The sequence below is a fragment of the Acomys russatus genome, chromosome 12, assembly GCF_903995435.1.
Source record: "Acomys russatus chromosome 12, mAcoRus1.1, whole genome shotgun sequence".
NCBI lineage: Eukaryota > Metazoa > Chordata > Mammalia > Rodentia > Muridae > Acomys > Acomys russatus.
The window spans coordinates 54959043-54978019 of record NC_067148.1 but is presented as its reverse complement, the minus strand read 5'-3'; the positions used below and the strand labels follow the sequence as shown (position 1 = coordinate 54978019).

Genomic DNA, 18977 nt, shown 5'->3' with positions numbered 1-18977 from the left:
AGCGTGTGTCAAGTTGACAAGAAAACAAGCCAGAAGACCTTGAGGTTAAGAGCTTGCCACTTAAATTGGATATAAGGAACGATAAACACACTGTTGATAGTAAAAATAAAAAGCTTACTTGGAAAATTATGATGAGCGTGTCTGTGGAGAATTTATGGAACAAAAAAATTTGCTCCAAAGGTTTATTTTCCCCGTTTATGTGTATTCTTTATGGAGGGAAAAAAAAATGGATGCTGCCCAGAGCAACTGTGTAAGAACTATGTTTATAGATGGGCTTTCCTGTGGTGTTGGTATACTGTTTGTTAACACATGAAAGTTGCCTAGTAACAAACTGAAAGCGCATCCTTTAATTGTACAACTCTCCCCAAGCATGAAACCAGGACGGGCATCATTCCTACCTGTAGACACACATGGGCCTAGGTGAGTCTCTGGCAGGCATTCCGGTTCCCGGCAGGAATGGGCTCTGAGCACCTCTGTGTGGTGACAGCGCCATCTTGTGATCCTGTGCAGTATTAAGAAGGCGAAGGGCCCTGAGCCTTTCTTAGCGTGAGCGCCCTCAGGATCCTCTTTGGCAATCCATGAAATCCATGTCTCCTCTAGGGCTCTTCTGCAGGTAGAGAGGAGAGGGGGCAGGTTTGAGAACTAACAAGAATCTTCAAGTCTGGGGAATCTCTGTGGCTTAAGGAAGGACGTGTTCAACTGTCTGGGGTTCTGTAGAACCAATTTGCTGGCTAGGCTAGAAGAAAAAAGCCGTCCAGCCCTTTTTATGTGATAAGAAAACAGTAGCAGTAGGCATAAGACCTTTCAGAGTTGTCAGCCACATTCAGGGCCCGAAGCCTGGCTACCTTTGGGAATAGCAATCTCAGAAGAACGTGTCAGGATGAGCTGCGCTTTGGTGTTTCTGTCAGACAGTGCTCTTGAATGCAATATTTATAGGTCTCCTGCTTGCCCGGCATTATCTTGTTTTCAGAAAGACACACACAGCACCGTCTGAGGACACACTCTGTGGCCTTTAGATTTGATATGCTTCAGCTTGAGTGACAGCTGAGTTTGTTAATTATGACTTCTGTGTACCTTGGGGGAAATCTAATAAAAAGCTTTATTGATCCACTTAAAAAGGAGAGACATGGTGACGTCTAGAAACTCCAGATACGCTTGAGGCCTCTGGCGGAGGGTGTGAGGTGCACGATGACTCTGCAGCTGGACATGGCGGTCACGGAACTTCCGGTTAAGCAACCTGACTGGGCAGTGACCAGCAGTAGTGATCCTTACCCCACCCCCCACCCCCCACCCCCAAAGCAGGGCTTTCATTTCCTCGGTCCCTCCAAGCCCCACCTGGAGGATGGGTCAGACCCCTGAACTGTGGATGAGATAGATGATCCTGGGGAGCCTTGGCCACAAACCATGCTGAAATCTACAAACCCTGTTCTAGAGTCGGGGACATGCAGGCACTTTCCACTCCACTGTACCAGGTGAACTGACCACTCCGGACTCCTTTTCCACCAACCGTCAATGCCAGGGTTTCGTGTTCTGTTTTGTAAGGATTTAATAAAAAGTCTTTTTTTTTTTTTTTTTTTTTTTTTAATTCAGCATTTGGCCATGTGGTGGTGGTGCACGCCTTTAATTCCAGCACTTGGGAGGCAGAGGCAGGCGGATTACTGCAAGTTGGAAGCCAGCCTGGTCTAGAAAGCAAGTCCAGGGCAGCCAAGGCTACACAGAGAAACCCTGTCTCAAAAGAAAAAAAATTCAGCATTTGATATAAGTGCATGGAAACGAAATTAGCCCCATGTGTTAGAGAGGACTTAGTTTGCCAGGATGTCTTTGAAGAAGTTGTATGTCAGTGACTTTACATCCATGACACAAACCTATGACGCTCTTGTCCTTTTCAAGTGTTAGGATGCTTTCAGTTCACAAGCAGCATGTGTTCATTACGTAAAGTTGGAATAGTATATGAGCCAAAAAATGCTAATCATTCCTAGCCCTGGCAGTAGTTCTCGGATTGTTTCCAGGTGTTTGTTTGGCTTTGGTTTTAGTTGGGGGCAGGGTTGGTTTGGTTTGGTTCTTCCAAAGATTAGTTCTTCTTCTCCCTCTCAGATTTTATTTTTCTCAGTTGCATGTAAACCACTTTGAGCCTACAGATATTATTTTCAACTTAAGATGTGTGTGTGTGTGTCTGTGTGTGTGTGTGTGTGTGTATGAAAATTCCAGCAACCAGTAGTGCATAAGTTTGAAGTTGCACGTGATTCCAGGTAGTATACTGACCTCCTGTCCCTTCCCTGCCCAGGAGGTAACTGGCTCTCAGCCCAGCTTGTCCGAGCCACCTGCCTGCTAGTGGGCCAGCAGTCGCGTGGGTTATCACATTGGATGTCACGGTGCTGAGATTTTACTGGCCTTTTCCTCCCTAATGGTCTCAAAGCACAAGAGTAGCTTTAATGAGCCAACGAGAAGCCCACAAAGTGCTTCTTTTAAATGAAAGGTGGAAATAAAAATATGTTAAGAGAAACAGCACATCTATGTAACTTTTCCTGTACTAAACTGTTGTGGTGGTTGGTTGGTTCTGGTATTTGGGTCTAGACCACCCCTTAAAGGCTTGGCGAAGGTTTGATTCCCCAACCCATAGCACTATTGGGAAGTGGTGGTTAGTGGAAGGGGGTTAGCTTCCGGAGAGCTCTGAGGGGAATGTTGAAAATCTAGCCCCTCTTTTTCTTCTGTCTTTGCTTCCTGGGAACTGTGAGGTAAACACATTTCTCCACTATGCGCTGTCACCATGCTGTGTGGCTTCACACAGGACCAAAAACAACAGTGGCACAGGCCACAGGCTAAAACCCCGGCACTGAGAGCTGAAATAAATTTTCCCTTTTGTAAGCTGATTGACTTTTCTGTCCTGATGTGGCAATGCGAAACTGACTGAGGGTTCAGGGTTCCAGGTCCCTACTACCAAACCTACAACACGTCCCTCCATAGGCAAAGGGGACTGCTGTCATAGGTCAGACATCGCTTTATTTCCCACTAATGTTATAACATAGCATCTTGCCAGAAGTGGTGGCGCACACCTTTAATCCCAGGACTTGGGAGGCAGAGGCAGGCAGATCATTGTGAGTTCGAGGCCAGCCTGGTCTACAGAGCAAGTCCAGGACAGCCAAAGCTACACAGAGAAACCCTGTCTCGAAAAAGTAATAATAATAATAATAATTTAAAAATAGCATCTCACCAAATTCTTTGTAAATATCATTTTAATGCCCCACATTTTGAACACAGGCAAAACTACATTCAGGCATATGTGTGTATTTACATTACTGATAACATTTTCCCCCAAAGAGAAGACAAGGTGAACGAGAGGCATCGCCATTATCAGTAACACTTCAGTGCCAGCCTCTGTACAACAATTCACCGAGGTGTCAAACGGTTGCCTTGCAGTATGGTCTCAGAGGTGAGAGGACTGCACTGAAGGGGCCAGACAGGCCTCTGCCTTCTGCTTGCTTACCCTGTGGGGGCATCCATCAGCGCTTCCATGCACAACACTGAGAAAGCACCTGAGGAACCATTACCTGTGAGAGTGAGTGGACCAACCCTCTGGCTGGGCACCTTGAACATCGCGTTCCAAGTGTGTATTTCCAACTTCCTCTGACATTTACCCATCCATCCCAAAGCAAATAAGCACAGGGCCAGTCTCTCTCGTTTTTCCTGCTTGTCCCCATCCTCTTCCAAGGACAGGCCAGGTGTTCCCTGAGCCTCTCCAGGCCAAGCCGGATCCTTCCTGCCACACTTCCCTGCGCTGGGCTTTGCAGGGGTCTCCAGAGACCCACACGGTAACAAAGCAGCACAGGGGTTTTTCTCTCTTTTAGCACTGGGGTTGGAAGCCAGTCTCAAGTGCTGGGTGAGCGAGCTCTCTCCACAGAACCACGACTCCAGCCCCACTGATCACTCTAAACTGCACTGTATTTTTTTTTTCCTCCAACTATCTGACTCCTCCCATCCCTTAGCTTGTGGTCCGCCAGGTGCCAGAAGATCACCTCAGAGTCTGGCTGCACAGGAGCGGCTTCCTTTCTTTAGGCTAAGATGGAATGCTGTTTTATTGTACAGTGTGAGCTCTTGGGCTGGCGAGGTGGCTAAGAACACCGGCTGCTCTTCCAGAGGATCCAGGGTCTGTTCCCAGCACCCACAGGGCAGCATCCTACCGGCTATAATTCCAGTTCCAGGGAATCCAATGCCTTCTTCTGGCCTCAATGGTTACTGCACACATGCAGTGCACAGGCATGTGTAGGCAAAACATAAAAACTGCCATAGAATAGATGTGCTCTAAAGAAGGGCATCCGCTGAACTGTAATTACCCTTGTATGAACTGATGGACCAGCACTGCTTGCCGTCCCCCTTTCCCCTTTCTCTCACTCTTCCTCTTTTTTCTTTCTTTCCCTTTCTATGTAGTTACACACACACACACACACACATGCATGTACATACACACATATACACACATGCACACATATGTATGCATATACACACATACACACATGTGCATATACACATGCACACAAATGCACACACATGCACACACATACATGCACACATATATATTCTTATACATACAAGTGTGCACACATGTGTGCATACACACACGCAAAAACACAACTAATTTGTTAGCTCTTCTTTCTGGTTTGTCTCCGTATTTCTAGTGCATCGTTTGGTTTCCACTGGGGTTTGTTCAAGGACTCCCTGTGAATACTAAAATCTACAGAGCCAAGTACTTTATATACAATGCACAGGATTTGCCTGTGTGTACATTAAATCATCTCTAGGTGACTTGCACTACCTGATACAATGTAAATACTATGAGAGTCTTTGTCGCATGTATTGTTTAGGGAATGTTAAGAAATAAAGTCTGTGCGTGTTCAGTACAGATGCAATATTTTCCCAGGTATTTTCTGTCCTCAGTGGAGTCATCAGTCGTTGGAGTGAACTGGCAGGTGTGGAGGGCCACCTGTGCTGGCCTGTTTGGTTTCCACTTCTAGATAGTTTCTGTTATAGATGGCAGAGGTGTGGATCCCTTTATCTTTCTGCCCTAATCTGCATAAAGGCACACACAGGATTTACATAGCTGTAATTCAGTTATTCACAGCTGAGCCATATAATGTAATAGTTAAATCACCCTTTCTGTAATTTTTTTTTTTTTTTTTTTTGAGGAAGGGTCTTACTATGTATCCCAAGCTAGCCTAGAATTCACTGTGTAGCCCAGGTTGGTCTTGAACTCATGAACCTCTGTTCTCAGCCTCTAGAGCACTGGGAATATGGGTGTGCACCACCACCATGCCTGGATGACAAAGCTCTTTTGCTTGGGTTTCTTCATCTCCGTTACTAACTTATCCTCAAATCATCTGCCATTTCTAGTCAGCAGTCTGTTCAATTGCCTCAGGCTGATTGATTTGATCTATTTCTTTAGTCCCCGCTCTCCACGTAACTGTGAAGAATGTCCTGTCCATTGGCTAGATCAGAGTAGGGGTTCAATGTTTACTACTTGTATTGTCCTTGGTTAGTGCAATAGTTTGAACAGACCACTCTGGGCCCCAATCCACCCGTCACAATGTTCTTCTTGTAGGTTTCTAGGACCCTCTGGATCCTTCTATTTCCCCATCTCCTATATTTCTCTTACCTAGAGTCCCAGTAGGATGTCCTCACATCTATCCCAGTCTCCTGGTAAGTGAAGACTTTCATGGGACATGTCTTTTGAGCTAGTGTCCAATTATAAGTGAGTATATACCATGTGAGTCTTTCTGCTTCTGAGTTAACTCACTCAGTATGATCATTTCTAGTTCCATCCATTTGTCCACAAATTTCAGGAATCCCTTGTTTTTAATAGCTGAGTAGTATTCCATAGTGTAAATGTACCACAGTTTCTTTATCCATTCTTCAACTAAGGAACATTTAGCTATTTCCAGGTTCTGGCTATTATGAATAAGGCTGATATGAACATGGTTGAGCATATGTCCTTGCTGTGTGATGGAGCATCTTCTGGGTATATTCCAAGGAGCGGAAATAACTAGGTCTTGAGGAAGCTCTATTCCCAGTTTTCTGAGAAAGCACCAGATAGATTTCCAAAATGGTTGTACAAGTTTGCATTCCCACCAGCAATGAAGGAGTGTTCCTCTCTCTCCACATCCTCGCCAGCATGTGGTATCACTTGAGTTTTTTTATCTCAGCCACTCTGATTTAGCCAATGAACAGGACATTCTCCACAGTTGAGTGGAGAGCGGGGACTGACTCGAACATGAACTCTGGTGCCCCCTATTTGACCACTTCCCCTTGGTGGGGAGGCCCGGTGGCACTCAGAGAAAGAATAAACAGGCTACCAAGATGAGACTTGGTTGGGGAGGAGGTCCCCCTCGGTCATAGACCTAGGAGAGGGGAACAGGGTGAAAGCGGGAGGGAGGGAAGAACGGGAGGATACAAGTTATGGGATAACAATTGACATTAATCTGAATAAATTAATAAAATAAAATTTAAAAAAGAAATAGAAAACTTGTGGAGATCAAACCGACTCACACTTGCCCACTAGTGGTAGAGTGAGTCAGATGGAAACAAAGACAGCAAATATTAATGAGTAAAGTACATTATATAAAGTCAACGATTTAAAATCCAAGCAGATGTGGTAGCCCACACCTTTAAGTCTAGCTCCCAGGAGGCAAAAGCATGCAGACCTCTGTGCTTTTAAGGCCAGCCAAGGCTTCATAGTGATGCCATCTTGAAAATAATAAAATAAACTAAAAGGAATTTAGAAACCATTGGAAACTAGAGATGTGATTTCCACTTGGCAGGTGATCCACCCGTGTGCTATGTTCATGAAGCATGCGGAAACAGTCGGCGATGGAAAACATAGCTGTGGATGGAGGGGGGGGGGAGGGGGAAGTCCTCTGCCTCCGTAATTTTTCAGGAGGCACCATGCACAAGCTCCCAAGTTTACCCACACGTGTTCAAAGTACAGTGTAGATCAGAGCAGTGAACCCAAACAGCAGTGGGAGCTGGTCAAATTAAGTCATTCATACAAGAAACAATTTGCTGTCACTTTTTATTATAACACTGGGCGGCTTCCCCGACTTCTTTCTTTTTCTCATCAAGATAAGTAAGTTTTCTGCCCCACTGGGTATCCAGCTAATTTCCAGCTTCTTTGTATATTAAAAGTGAATTTAGAAACTGCAATCGGATTAAAAAGAGACATGGTGCTTACTCAAACAATTTCATCTGAAACAATTTAATTTTCAAAATTGCAGTGTAAACAAAAACTGAACACGATGGTTTTAATTTTTCCAGTTACAATGTTTCTTAAAAACTACTACCCAGGAAGTCTGAGGGGGGAAAGTCCTCGGCTGTGAGTCTTAACTAATCAGGTGTGATGTTGAAAAATGAAGTTCTAAAATTGAGGGTTTTTTTTTTTTTTTAATTCTGTACCTCAAATCTCCTTTTAAAAAAAAAAGCCTCAGCTGCATGGTACAGCCATTTGCAGTATGCTTTTTTTTTTTTTTTTTTTTTTGCAAATAATTAAGAAACACCTTCAACTTCGTTGCATGGTATTCTTATAGCGTTGTGTTCATTTGGTGCAGGACAAACTACGAGAAATACAAAGCCAGTGGAAATGCCTTAGGTAGCTTTACTCATCGAGGGGAGGGATCTGTTGTTATAAAACAAAACTGGAACAATATGGAGAAACACCGAAGAACAAAGGCTGTGCTTGGGTGGCGTCTCCTGGAGGTGGCATGGCTAGCATTTGGCACACACACACCTGCAGTCTTTCTCTCTGTCTCTGTGCCCTCGATGCTACGTGCAAACTCAATCCCAGGCACACGTCGCTAGTACGGTTCTGCAAGAGCAGTGTCTTCTGCGATCCACTGGTCTGCTCGCAGTTCATTCAAGTCTGCGATCTACTGTTGTGCTCGCGGTCATAGAAATCTGCGTAATAGTCCATGCTAGAGCCACGTCCATACCACCTAACCCTACCTCCAATAACTTAGCCAAGTGCGCGTTTTCCAGTCTCAAATGACGGTGCCGTGAGCACGGTGCACGTCTGGCTTTGTCTCTGATGACTTCCTCAGGATACATTCCTAAACAAAGACCAGATGTGTCAGGAAAATGCTGCACCCATTTATGTTTTCTTTTACTTATAGAGCGGTTTTACCTAAAATGAAACAAATCACAGCAAAACTGAGTGGAAGGCACAGACATTGACTACAAATCCCTGTCCCCACATGTGACACAGTGGACAGATGTGTAGTATTTGCTCACCGTTGCATACCACTGCCCTAAAGACCTATGGCCTTACACATTTTATAGGTGAGACAAATACTCCAAAGGTGAAACAACTGATACTTAAGTCACATATGGAAATTTCTGGTGTGAATTCTGAAAACCTAAACACTAAGAATTATAAGGAAGCACTCCCTGCACACTCGATGGTTGAATGGTGACATCTCACCTTGATTCTGTAGTGCCCTTTACTGAGGCATAGACTTGTCCTCTGTCTGTTCACGCCTTCTGCTGACTCACCTGTTTTGTTTTGTTTTGTTTTGTTTTGTTTTGTTTTGTTTTTTTGACTGCTCTAAATTGTTTATTGGGTATGAATTTTACAAACAGCACTCGTATTAGTGGTCGGGGGTGGAGAGTATTGCTCGGTCTCCAGGCTGCACGGGAAGAGTCACCAATAGAGTGGTAGAACTTGGCCCTTTCCAAGGCCAGGGCTCTTGCAGCCAGCAGATATCTGCCCACAGGTCTCGCTGTGTTTGGGGGCTGGTTTGGTGATCTACTGGGTAGCAGGATTTCTTCTGATAGCTTTATGGGATGGGTCAATGAGGATAACCTCAAACAATGTGTATGTGGAATCTTCACCATCCCAGTGAGAATTCAGGACTCTCAAAGCCCACAGTGACACCCAGCTCTCTCCTCAGCAACAGACTGAAGGCTTCATGCAAATTTTAGCTTGTTAACACCACAGTGGACAGGCTTGCCGGAAGTTGCACCCTTCGGAGCTGGGTGTTTGTTGTCCCCAGGGTGGACACAAATCCTGTAAATGATGGAACCTTGTTTGGCCTTGTATTCCAGCCTTCGTCTTATCAGGTGGAGTGGGGCAGAGACCAGTGCAGAGAGCTGTCGGTATTGCCAGTAGCGGACCCTCAGAAGAAAGCGCCTCAGTCAGACTGCTTCGTCCTCCGTAGCTCCTGGGTGTGTTTGTGTGCACCCATCGCGGCTCACCTCATAGCTGCCGCCAGAGGAAAGGAAGAAGCCTTTTTATTTACATTCCTTGGTGTTTTAAGGCAATAGCTCAAATGTATTGTCCTCTTGCCTCAGCGTCTCTGAAATTACAGGAGTATGTCACCACGCCAGGCTGCCTTTGCCTGCCCTTAAATTGAGTATTCCTGACGGGCATGGTGGCACATGCCTTTAATCCCAGCACTTGGGAGGCAGAGGCAAGTGGATCACTGTGAGTTCGAGGCCAGCTTGGTCTACAGAGTGAGTCCAGGACACCCAAGACTACACAGAGAAACCCTGGCTCAAAAACCCAAAAATAAATAAATAAATTGAGTATTCCTACTTTTCAATTTGTAACAATTGTTTATATCATCCATTTTGATGTAAGTTACAAATAGTTTTCCTAACTTGGAGAGAGCCTTTTATCTCTTTGTATTTAATGGTAGCAATTGGCTGCTTTTTACAACGAGGTGTTTTAACTCTTATAGATTTAACTCCATGAAAAATTAATTGGTTCTAATATTTGAAGTTAGGTTTGTTTTTCTTTGACATATATATATATTTTTTTAACTTTTTTTTACATCCAAACCAAAGAATCCGGCTCTGCATTCCTGCAGGTAGGCATGTCCTCACTCACTGAACTGAATTCCTTCTAGTAACAGGAAGGGAACGTCAAGCAAACAGCTCCCAGGACCCGACAGAACAGCTCAGAAGACAGAAGGCAACTGCCTGCCAACTGGAGTGATTTCGACTACATTTTCCACTTTCGTTCAGTCAGCATTTGCTGAAGGGTATTCAGCAGGATGCAGACAGCCAGTAGACCTGTAGAGGAGGGAAGAGGACATTTTAAATGCAAGCAAGGCACTGAGGGCCAGAAGGCTACACAGTCCTGTCACCTCCTGACTCTTCCAGCTGCTGTGCTCCTGTGTGCCTGGTTCCCCTGAAAGCGTTGCTGGAGTGGGGTTGTTACTGCTGCTGTTGTTTGGTTGGTTTGGTTTTTCAGCTTTGCAGGCGCATATTTTGCATATAAGACGGTTCGGTGTGGAATTGTATGATCACCTTTAGGTCATTTTTGTTGCCGGCCGGAGACCCTCCCCTTCCATTAACTGTTAGCCTCTCTGCCCATCCTCTGCCCTCCTAATCCAGCATCTCTGTAGATGTGCCCTGACAAACACTGTTATCTGGGAGAGACATTTTTAAAGGCTTTTTTCAGTCGGTAACACACCCCACTGTATTTATGGCTACAGTTTCCTGATTTATTCTTCTGGAAAGAGACCCTTTGGGCCGCTCCTGTCTTGCTTAGCTGCTGCAAATAATGCAGCATGAATTTTGATGTTAAAAAAAAAAAAAAGGTCTATATAAGCTCTCATTTGGAGTCCCTCCTCTCCACACATAAAAGTAGATTCACTGGACTGTGTGGTGAGGCACTGTTCAACTCTGAAGGAGCCACCATATTGATTCACACAGTGGCCGTATTACATCTTGTTCCAGTCAGTAGCATGGGTACCAATCCCTTCCCATCTTCACCAACAACTGAGATGTTCTGTGTGTGTGTGTGTGTGTGTGTGTGTGTGTGTGTGTGTGTGTGTGTCTGTATGTCTGTCTGTGTGTGCCTGTCTGTCTGTCTGTGTGTCTGTCTGTCTGTGTGTGCCTGTCTGTCTGTCTGTCTGTCTCTGTGGTGTGTGTGTCTATGTGTGCTTGTCTATCTGTGTGGTGTGTGTGTCTGAAACAGTTCTTTTAAGACGTTGTTGTTGTTGCTGTTGTCATATAACACTATTATTATGTATGTGGAGAGAGTCCATGTGAGTGCAGGTACCCTCAAAAGCCAAAAGAAGGTTCTGGATCCCCTGGTGCTGGAGCAGCATCTGATGTCGGTGCTGCCAAAGAACTCGAGTCCTCTGCAGGAACAGCGCATGCTCTTAACTGCTAAGCCAGCCCTCCAGCCCCGTTTGCAGCTTTTCTAGCCCATCTAACTGGTGTGCAGTGGCTCTCTCTTCATCGCTTTGACGTGATTTTGTCTAACATCTATTCAACCATGTTGTAGTATGCACATGGGCTGTCTGTCCACTCTGGGGAAGCATGTTCAAATCTTTTGACTCCTTTAACCAAGTAGGTTCACTGCTGTTGAGTGTTTGTATATTCTGGATGTTAACCTCTCAGCACATTATTTGACATTTTCAATACATTCTATGGATTGTATTTTCACTTTTTGGGGGGGTGGGTGAGACAGGGTCTCTCTACATAGCCTTGACTGTCCTAAAACTCACTGTGTAGACAAGGCTGGCCTTGAACTCAGAGACCTGATTGGCTTGACTGCCAGAGTGCTGGGACTAAAGGCATATGCTGCTATACCGAGCTTGTCTCTTCAGTTTCATGATAGAATTCTTTGTTGCAGAAAACGTGCTAATATTTTTATTTTAAAGTCCAATTTATTAGTTTGTGTGTTTTGTGTGTTTGTTTTGTTTGGGGGGGTTGTTTTAGTCTCTGTTGCCTGATTAGTGGAAAAAGCATTGTTTTTTGCTTTGATAAAACAACAGAAATCCAGGACATACCTTTAGTCAGAGCCACACTCAGGAGGCAGAGGCAGGTGGATCGCTGTGAGTAGGAGGCCAGCCTGTTCTGTATAGTGAGTTCCAGGACAGCTAGAATATAAACAAAGAAGACCTGGAGAGATGGCTGAGTGGTTAAGAGCACTGTCTGCTCTCCCAGAGGTCCTGAGTTCAATTCCCAGCAACCACATGGTGGCTCACAACCGTCTAGAATGAGATCTGGTGCCCTCTTCTGGCCTGCAGGTGTACAGCCTGCGTACATAATAAATAAATCTTTTCAAAATAAAATAAACAAATAAATAAAACCAAATAAAAAGGGCCTGTTAGTGAAAACGAACAAACAAAATCATGTGATGCCATAATGGGAGCTAAAATTGCTTCTTTACAATTGATTTCTCCAAACATTCGGTTGTTTCCACCACAGAACCAGCAGTCGCTGTGGCTCCTGTTTGTGAGACACAGCTAACATGTCAGACAGACTGAGCCTCGGGCACCGGTGGCTTCCAGAGCTCTGTGTCTTGAGTGGGCTGAGAAGCGTGATTATTAGTAAACTCTTTTCAGTTCTAAGTGGACAGGAAGGGGATTTAAAACAGCCTAGGCAGAAAAGGGAAATTACTAGTTCATGTGGCCAAAGTGCTGAGGCGGAAAAGGGTGATTCTAGAGCCAGATGCTGTCCCTCGATTATTTGAGTCTTTTCTTTCCTCCTTCTTCCCCCCCCCCCCTGCTGTGACCTGAATGTTCGTTTCCCTACCCCTACTTTATACGCTGAAATCCCAGCCCTCAAGGTAATGGGAGGTATTTAGCCAGAGTCCCAATGACAGTAATTTGTTTCCTTATAAAAGGGGCTCAGAAAGCACCCTTGCTCCAAGTGAGGTTATCAAGAAAAGATGGCCCCTATGCACCAGGAAGCAGTCTCTCTCACTAGGCAGGGCCTGTTGGCCCCTTGATGGAGGCTTCTCAGCTCTCAGCACTAGAAACAGAGTCTACAGCAGCACGGGCAGTGAAACACTTCCAAACCATCTCTCTTGTTCTCTAAAGGTCTTGGCTTCGATTGAGACTTTCCTTTATCTATTGGCCCCACGCCTGCATATTGTGTGTGACTTCCTCCGTCCGTGTGTCTGGGGCGAGCGTGGTCACGAGGTATTGTCGCATAGCTGATCTGACTGTACTGTCCAAGTCCCAGGGAATGCTGGGACTTGGTACAAGTCTCTTTGGATCCTGTGCTATGTCTGAATCAGTCTCCAGGGCCATGGAAGTGGACCTCTAGTGACCAACAGGTCATTGGCTTGGGGGTTGCTTGTGTGTGGTAAATCCACATAGATGCACAGAACATGTTCTAAACAGCATGAGTGCCCTACTGAGCATGCGCCTGGCTACCTTCAATGCCCTAGTGAGCATGTGCCTGGCTCCCTTCAGTGCCCTACTGAACATGAACTCCAGCTCCCTTCAGTGGTATTCTCTGTTAACTAGTTTGATGGGAGGTTTCTCATTTGATGAAGCCTTTTTTCAGATATAAATGAAAACATTATGCTTTTGTAAGGTAAAAATTTTTTGACCCATGGAGATTTCCAATAGAAAAAGCATTTGATGACCAGGATGTAAAGTTAAATAAGCAAACAAATAAATAAACAACTCAGGGGCGCAGGGGGGAGGAAGAAAAGAAAAAACATTTGACATTATCTTGACATTGGGAGATGGTAACTTTGTGGACAGGAAGAAGGTTTTATGTGTGCACACAGTGGGGCAAAAATAGCAAAAAGAAAGTTAGAGTGCCTATGACTAACCTTTCGACGAGCAGACAGTAATGAATGTGGCTTTAAGAAGGCGTGGTGGTGCATGCCTTTAATCCCAGCACTCAGGAGGCAGAGGCTGGTGGATCACTGTGAGTTTACGGCCAGCCTGGTCTACAAAGTGAGTCCAGGACAGGCAAGGCTACACAGAGAGACCCTGTCTTGAAAAACCAAAAGAAGAAGAAGAGGAGGAGCAGGAGGATAAGGAGAACCTCCGAAGGCTGGCATAACGTCACATGCCTTTGATACCAGCACTCAGAAGGCAGAGGCGGAGGTAGAGGCAGAGGCAGGCGGAACTGGACTACACACTGAGACTCACTCAGACAGAGAAAGACAAGGGGCCTGGATCCAGGCTACGTGCCTCTGGGGTCCACTGAGGCAGATGGCTGCATAGTCATCAAATGCTGGCATTCTCCGCAAAAGCAACCAACAGTGCAGTCTCCAGACACAGCAAGGACAGCAGGTGCTGGGTTCCAAAACCGTGACCCCTGAAAGTCTAATCATCTCACTGATATGAGCTAACAGAAGTTGAGATAAACAGTCTGTAAGTCCAGAAAGGTCTAACTGTTTGGTGGTGAGAAGTGGGCTCTGGAGGGCGGGCACAGAATCCTCCCAAGGATCTGAGATATTGACAACCTAAAGAGAGAGCTGAATGGGTTCCGAGCAAGCAAATGAGGGACCGGGGCATGTTGAGAGTAACATGCCTGCAAGTGTGTCTGTATTTGGGACCAGATGCCAGGAGACTTATGGGAGACAAGGTTTCGGGGAACAAAGCGCTCGGGACAGGTGTGGTCTGAGCGATGACAAAAAGATACCAGGGAGGGGTGAGCACAGAAATGACAGATGGAGATCTGTGGTAATCTTTGGGAGCAGCTGGAGACACAGCAGCCTTCTCAATGGGGAGAGATGCTGGGTCCTGATTTGGGATAGAGGCTGTGGGATGGCAGAGGGCTGGTTCTGAGGAAATCCCACTGTGTCCATGGAACCCAGCAGGTGAGTGAGCTGATGATAATAAAAGCCATCCCCGTACTTCCCAGTGCTGTGGGGTTTGAAGGCACAGCCCTACCGTTCCTGCACACGATGGACCCTGAACATCCTCTTCTGTTACCTTTTCTGCAGGGTACTTCCAACTGATTGCAGATCCGGTTCCTTTTGAAACTGTGGCTGACTTAGTCCATTCTGTCCGACTTCCCAAGAGTCCCATGACCCACAGAGGTCCTCCTCACTTCCAGAACCTGGTCCCAGTCTCCACGGATGACGATCCGCCCATGAAGCTCAGGAAAGGAGAAACGCTGTCCCTGATTGGCCTTGATGAGAGTCAGGGGAGGAGGCTGCTGCGATGTGAGGTGCTGAGGGGGAAGTCGCCCCTGAGACTGCTCCTCCCTGTGGACTGCAGGGGCCTCTTCCAGGAATGCCTGGATGACCAGCTCTATTCCATCGACACCATCCTGAGGTGGAAGCTGCTCACTGGGAGGAAACGAAGGGTGAGGGTAGAGGCAGGACATCGCCTGAGTCGTCTTAGCCTCCTGGTTCCGGAGCACTTCAGTGGCCACCTGGTTTTGCATCCCTGTTTCTCAGTGATGGCACATCTGCCAGGTGAGTAAGACAAAAAAAAAAAAAAAAATCTAGAGCGTGTATTAGTATGTTTTCTGTTGCTAGAACAAAAATACTTGAGGCTGGGAGACTTATAAAGAAATGATGTTTTGACAAATCATAGCTTTGGAAACAAAGTCCAAATAGCGCCAACTCTGGCAGGGACTTCATGTCAGGGTTTTTGCAAGAGAGGACAATCACATGACGAGACAAGAAGCCACAGTAGGGGGACAGTATTGTTGTTTTATGACCCTCTCTTAAGAAAAAAACTAACCAGTGTGCTACTAGGACCACGTTGTCTTAACATCGCCACTCTAGGGACCAGGTGTCCAGGACAGGAACTCTTGGAGGGCAGACCCCCACGCCACAGCAGTGAAAGCAAGGACACTGCCCCCTACAGGCATGGAAGGGTGTCTGTTTCAAGGACTTGTGATGCAGTAACAAGCAGCGAGTGGCTAGCCTAGGCAGGCAACTTGCCAAAGCCCAAAGATTTGTAAACTGGTAGGTTGAGGAACCCCAGAGGTAGATGCAAAGATCTCATTTTCAGAAACCAATTATGTGTCACCTCGCTGGCTTCACGTCTTGATTTATGAAGGACTATCAGGTGCTGAAGACCCTCCCCACCCCAGAGGTGATTTATCCTATTAAATCCATAACCTCTCCATCCCATCACCCATCATGCCTGTATCACCGTATATATTTACACACGGTCCTGCAGTAGGCCTAAGATGCTCTAATTTGACACCCTTAATAAATACCCATACCATGGTGACAGCCAGCTGGGCTGGGAGCAGATAAAAAAAGAGGTCTCTCCTTTGAGAGAATTTATTATTGATGTATTTTCTTATACGTTATCATAAAAGCCAGTCCCTCGCCACCCATTAATTTTATGATTTTGTTTATAGTCTGTGTGAAAGCCACACTCTGATGCACTTTTCTTTCTCCTCGTAGACGGCAGCACTTTATTGTTCTTTACAGAAAAGAAACGCTGCATTATATTAAGCGTGAATTTACAGCAACCTTAAATTTTCGCTTGCTGGAAGATCCCTTTAAGTAGGTAGTGTTTGTAAAGGACTAATTTAGCTCCGTGGCAGGGTGGGAGCATGCGTAGTTTAGCTCCATGGCAGGGTGGGAGCATGCGTGGTTTAGCTCCGTGGCAGGGTGGGAGCATGCGTGGTTTAGCTCCGTGGCAGGGTGGGAGCATGCGTGGTTTAGCTCCGTGGCAGGGTGGGAGCATGCGTGGTTTAGCTCCGTGGCAGGGTGGGAGCATGCGTGGTTTAGCTCCGTGGCAGGGTGGGAGCATGCGTGGTTTAGCTCCGTGGCAGGGTGGGAGCATGCGTGGTTTCCTTTGTTAGGTTTCCAATAGAAACCTTGCTTTGATTTGTTGTGCTGCATCTTTGCTTATTGGCCATATTTAGACTGACTGCACCCTGTTCCCCTGGGCCTCATCCATGATGGCTACATAGCTCATGTCCATTTTTTGTAGTTTTTTTATTATGTTTCTTTTTAACATACACATTTATGTTATTACACATGAATAAGATAAACTACTTACAGCAGGAAGAACCACAAGACAATCAGGAATTATATAAACGTCACATTCATAGTGATATGGCTATTTGTATTTGTCAAACTTGAAGTAAGCCTCTTTCTTATCTTGTTGGGTCTAAATTTCTGAATGAAAGTCAGTATCTATCATATCTCATCTCTACTAACTTAAAACATCTATCTTGATCTAAAAACATCCTAACCTCTAACCAACTAAGCTTAATTGTAAGACCCATTTTTTTATTCTCAATCTGCTGGGTCTTTTGAGAACGATGACAACAGCTGTGCGTGTGATGGCAGTGGTTGGTGTGGCATCACAGGGCAAGGAGGACCCCTCACCTGTGTACGGTTGTGTAGCTGACAGAAGCAGCTCTCTGTCTTGCTCAGCGTCCTTCCTAACCACTTCCTGGGGAGCCATTTCTCTCGTCTTCCAGCTTCCGGGGCTGATAGCATATGGCTTCCACTCAGGCGAACGAACAGAGTTTACTGATAAGAGCACAAGGCAGGGCTGTGCCTCAGGCGTAGGTCACATGCTTGGCACATGGGAAGCCCTGGGTCCAATCCTTAGCACTGAAAGGGTAGGGAGGGGCTGGAGAGATGGCTCAGAGGTTAAGAGCACTGGGGGCTCATCCAGCAGACTTGGGTACAATCCCCCGCATGCATGTGGCAGCTCACAGCTGTCCTTAACTCCAGCTCCAAGAGATCTGACGCCTTTTTCTGGCTTCTGTGGGCATTGCATATACACCATGCACTGATACACATGCAGGCAAAACACTCACGTAAATGTTTGTTTTAAACTTTTTAAATAAAAATAAATAAGGCAGAACTCACTTCTAAGAGACAAAAAAATGAAAACACCCTTTAAAAATATGACTCTACCTGGTGCAGTGGCACGTGCCCGTCAGCCTAGCCTCCTGGGACACTCAGAATACAGCATCACTTGAGCCCAGGAGTTTAGGGATAGCCTGGGAAAACATTAAGATTCTGCCTCAAAAAAAAAAAAAAAAAAATATTCTTTGTGGGCCTGGAGACATGGCTCAGCAGTTAAAAGCACTTGGTGCTCTTCCTAAGGTTCCCTGTTTGATTCCCGGCATCCATATGGCACCTCACAACCATCTACAACTCTGGTTACAGGAACCCAACACACTTCTGCAGGGACCAGACATGTATGTAGCGCACAGACACATGTGTAGGCAAAGCAACCATACATGTAAAGTAAAACAAATAAATATCTTGGTTTTGGTTTGTTTTGGTTTTGGTTTTGTTTCTCTGTGGAGTCTTGACTGTCCTGAATTCACTTTGTAGACCAGGCTGGCTTCGAACTCACAGAGATCTGCCTGCCTCTGCCTCCCTGAGTGCTAAGATTACAGGCTGGTCCCACTGCACCTAACTTAAAATAAATAAATCCTTAAATTTGTTTGTTTGTTTTTCGAGACAGGGTTTCTCTGTGTAGCCTTGACTGTCCTGGGCTGTTTTATAGACCAGGCTGACCTCAAACTCACAGAGATCTGCCTGCCTCTGCCTCCCAAATGCTGGGATTAAAAGCGGGTGCCACCACTGCCCAGCCTAAAAAATATTTTTAAAAGTTGGTTAATGTTACTGGCAGATGAAATGTACATTACACTTAAGCCAGCCCTTAAATCCTGTGGGCTGTCAGCATTGCCCACTAAGATATCTAGGTGACATGACCCAACACATTACCCTGTGGAGGTAAGCCCAGAAGGATCGCGTTTGACAAGGGTTAAAACAAGCCTCTTATCACAGCTTTTGAAAGTGACCTAACTTGGTGTCACCATCAGAGAAGATCTGGCCAGACCAATAGAAATCTCTGAACAAGTCTAGACTTAGAAACTGGTTTTTGGTTAGCTTTTCCACACCTTAAAAATGGCCAGTGTTTTTTGTTCCTCCCCCACCCCACCCCACCCCCCCGCTGGGTCAGGGAAGCAAGGCTCAGAAAAGATGCACACATCAGTTTCTGAGTTCAGCTTATCAAATAGTAAGGACTAGAGAGATGGAGCCGTGATCCAGAGCACGTGCTGGTCTTCCAGAGAAACTGGGTTTGGTTCCCGGCACTCACTTCAAGCCTGTAACCTCAGATCCAAGGCATCCAAGGCCTGGCTTCTGTGGGCCCATGCACGCATGCGACATATACGAGCAAATGCTTGTGTGTGTATTCATATATGCTCACATGCACACAAACAAGCAAAAATAAATAAGCCTTTTTAAACGGGCCAACATGACTATGCTAGAAATTAACTGAGAAATT

At 45.8% G+C, this 18977-nt stretch overlaps 1 protein-coding gene across 1 annotated transcript in view; it reads left to right on the top strand.

The window, feature by feature from the left end:
- LOC127196108 (protein THEMIS3-like) overlaps window positions 1–18977 on the top strand; it is a 63425-nt gene that overhangs the window by 13466 nt on the left and 30982 nt on the right. Inside the window, exon 3 of the mRNA XM_051153686.1 lies at window positions 14690–15166. Within this exon, the coding sequence (XP_051009643.1) occupies window positions 14690–15166 (477 nt within the window). The remainder of the gene's footprint in view (window positions 1–14689; window positions 15167–18977) is intronic.